Source organism: Cyprinodon variegatus, unplaced genomic scaffold (genome assembly GCF_000732505.1).
Source record: "Cyprinodon variegatus isolate N-32 unplaced genomic scaffold, C_variegatus-1.0 Scaffold5307, whole genome shotgun sequence".
NCBI lineage: Eukaryota > Metazoa > Chordata > Actinopteri > Cyprinodontiformes > Cyprinodontidae > Cyprinodon > Cyprinodon variegatus.
The window spans coordinates 1-1,947 of record NW_015155760.1 but is presented as its reverse complement, the minus strand read 5'-3'; the positions used below and the strand labels follow the sequence as shown (position 1 = coordinate 1,947).

The window sequence follows — 1,947 nt, the reverse complement described above, 5'->3', positions numbered from 1 at the left end:
GAGGGCGGACCGGTGGTGGTCCAGAGGGCGGACCGGTGGTGGTCCAGGAGGCGAACCGGTGGTGGTCCAGAGGGCGAGATTCTATCCTAACATAAAAACAAACATTTTCCATTTTCTTTCAAAAAAATCTATCAGTCAAATAAAACAGTTTCAAAGAGGACCTCCCGTTTAGGGATTAATGACGTCTGGTTTGTTTTTCCTACTGTGATTTTCTGTCTGTGTGATGAAGGAAGTAAACCAGAGGAACTGACATCAGAATGCAGGTGTTTCCTCTGACTCTATTTCACCGTTACACCTGCTGCCTGATCCAGCGAGCCTGAGCTGATGCTGACTCTGGCTGTCCGACTCCTCCATGATCATTATATAGCGGATACCAAGGTCTACTGGATGAAAAAGTAGTGATGATCCATAATCACTCAGATATATCCCATGATGCTTTGGGAGAAAAGCTCTCCTCCCAAAGCATCATGGGATTTGTTGTCACAGCCGCCTGCTGTCGCTACCTGACAGTGGCGACTAATAACAAAGATGGCGCAGCCCCCAAGCGAGGAGGCGGAGTTTGTGTAAAGGTCAGTTCATTGAGTTCACTATAAAGTTCCTGTTCTATAGTGATGGAGGGACGTAGAGGTTATGGCGGACGGTTGGACGCTGCCCGGGTGATAAAGTGGTCCAATTGTTGAGGTTCCCTCTGCAGTGGGGAGGACGCCATTCTATCAGTCTCTGCCCGCCACAGGAAGGACGGGTTCTGATCCTCTCCTCTGGTGCTGCACATAGACCTGCTGGACTGCAGCAGCTCAGTGACCCAGTTTGCATTAACAGAGTCTATCGCCCCCTGCAGGCGTTGTGTCCTCTGCGCTCCGGTTGTTCCTGAAGCTGGAAGCCGCACAGCATTCTGGGAAGCCAGGAGTGGACGCCAGGAGCAGAAAAGAAGTGGAGACGGTGCTCTGTGGACCGCAGTTGGTACGTCTGGAGAGTCCACCATGATGGGGGACAGGCGGGAGAGCTGGGCGGGACAGAGACAGGCGGGACAGAGCTGGGCGGGACAGAGGTGGGCGGGACAGAGACGGGCGGGACAGAGGCGGGCAGGCCAAAGCTGGGCAGGATAGAAGCTGGAGGGACAGAGGCAGGAAGGACAGGTTTCCCTCTAACCGTCCCTCTGGTTCTGTGTCCCTACAGCTTTCTCTCTATTCAGCAGCTCTGATGAAGACAAGAAGGACGAAGCTGAGAGGAAGAAGGACGAAATGATTTTGTTGCTAAAGAAAGCAAAGGTACCAGAACCTGGAGCAGGAAGCTGCCAGACACCAAACCAGGAAGCTGCCAGACACCAAACCAGCACTGACCAGTAAACTGATAGAGAAAAGTTCCCATTCTGGATCTTTGGGGGAACCGTAGAGAAGAATGTCACCAAAAATCAGAAACATTCAAATATGTTGAATGAACTAGTTTGGTTCCTGTTGGAGATAATAAATATTTCTATCAGAAGGAGCATAGACCAGTATCCAGGAGAGAACCTCCTGGAGGAGCAGGGAGAGGACTGACATCTGTACTTTGGTTGCAGCTCAGTTTGCATCGTGGGAATCTTCAGGCAGCCTCCTCCTACCTCCATCAGGCTGTAGCTCTGGCTCATCAGACCCACAACAACCAGGCCATCATTTACACCTACAGCCAGGTAATCTACCAGGCCCTTCGGCCTGAATGCCACTGTTAGGGACCCTGCAGTCTGGTTCCTACAACCGGGAACCCTATAGTCTGGTTCCTACAACCGGGGACCCTGCAGTCTGGTTCCTACAACCGGGGACCCTGCAGTCTGGTTCCTACAACCGGGGACCCTGCAGTCTGGTTCCTACAACCAGGGACCCTACAGTCTGGTTCCTACAACCGGGGACCCTACAGTCTGGTTTCCTACAACCGGGGACCCTGCAGTCTGGTTCCTACAACCGGGGACCC

At 52.6% G+C, this 1,947-nt stretch overlaps 1 protein-coding gene across 1 annotated transcript; it reads left to right on the top strand.

Moving 5' to 3' along the window:
- The first annotated feature begins 630 nt into the window (after window positions 1-630).
- On the top strand, window positions 631-1,723 carry LOC107081472 (tetratricopeptide repeat protein 19, mitochondrial-like). Its single transcript, XM_015369644.1, has 4 exons — window positions 631-640; window positions 748-960; window positions 1,177-1,268; window positions 1,559-1,723. Exons 1-4 carry the CDS (start codon window positions 631-633, stop codon window positions 1,706-1,708), a joined length of 465 nt encoding a protein of 154 aa, XP_015225130.1. The 3' UTR covers window positions 1,709-1,723.
- The last annotated feature ends 224 nt before the right edge of the window (window positions 1,724-1,947 follow it).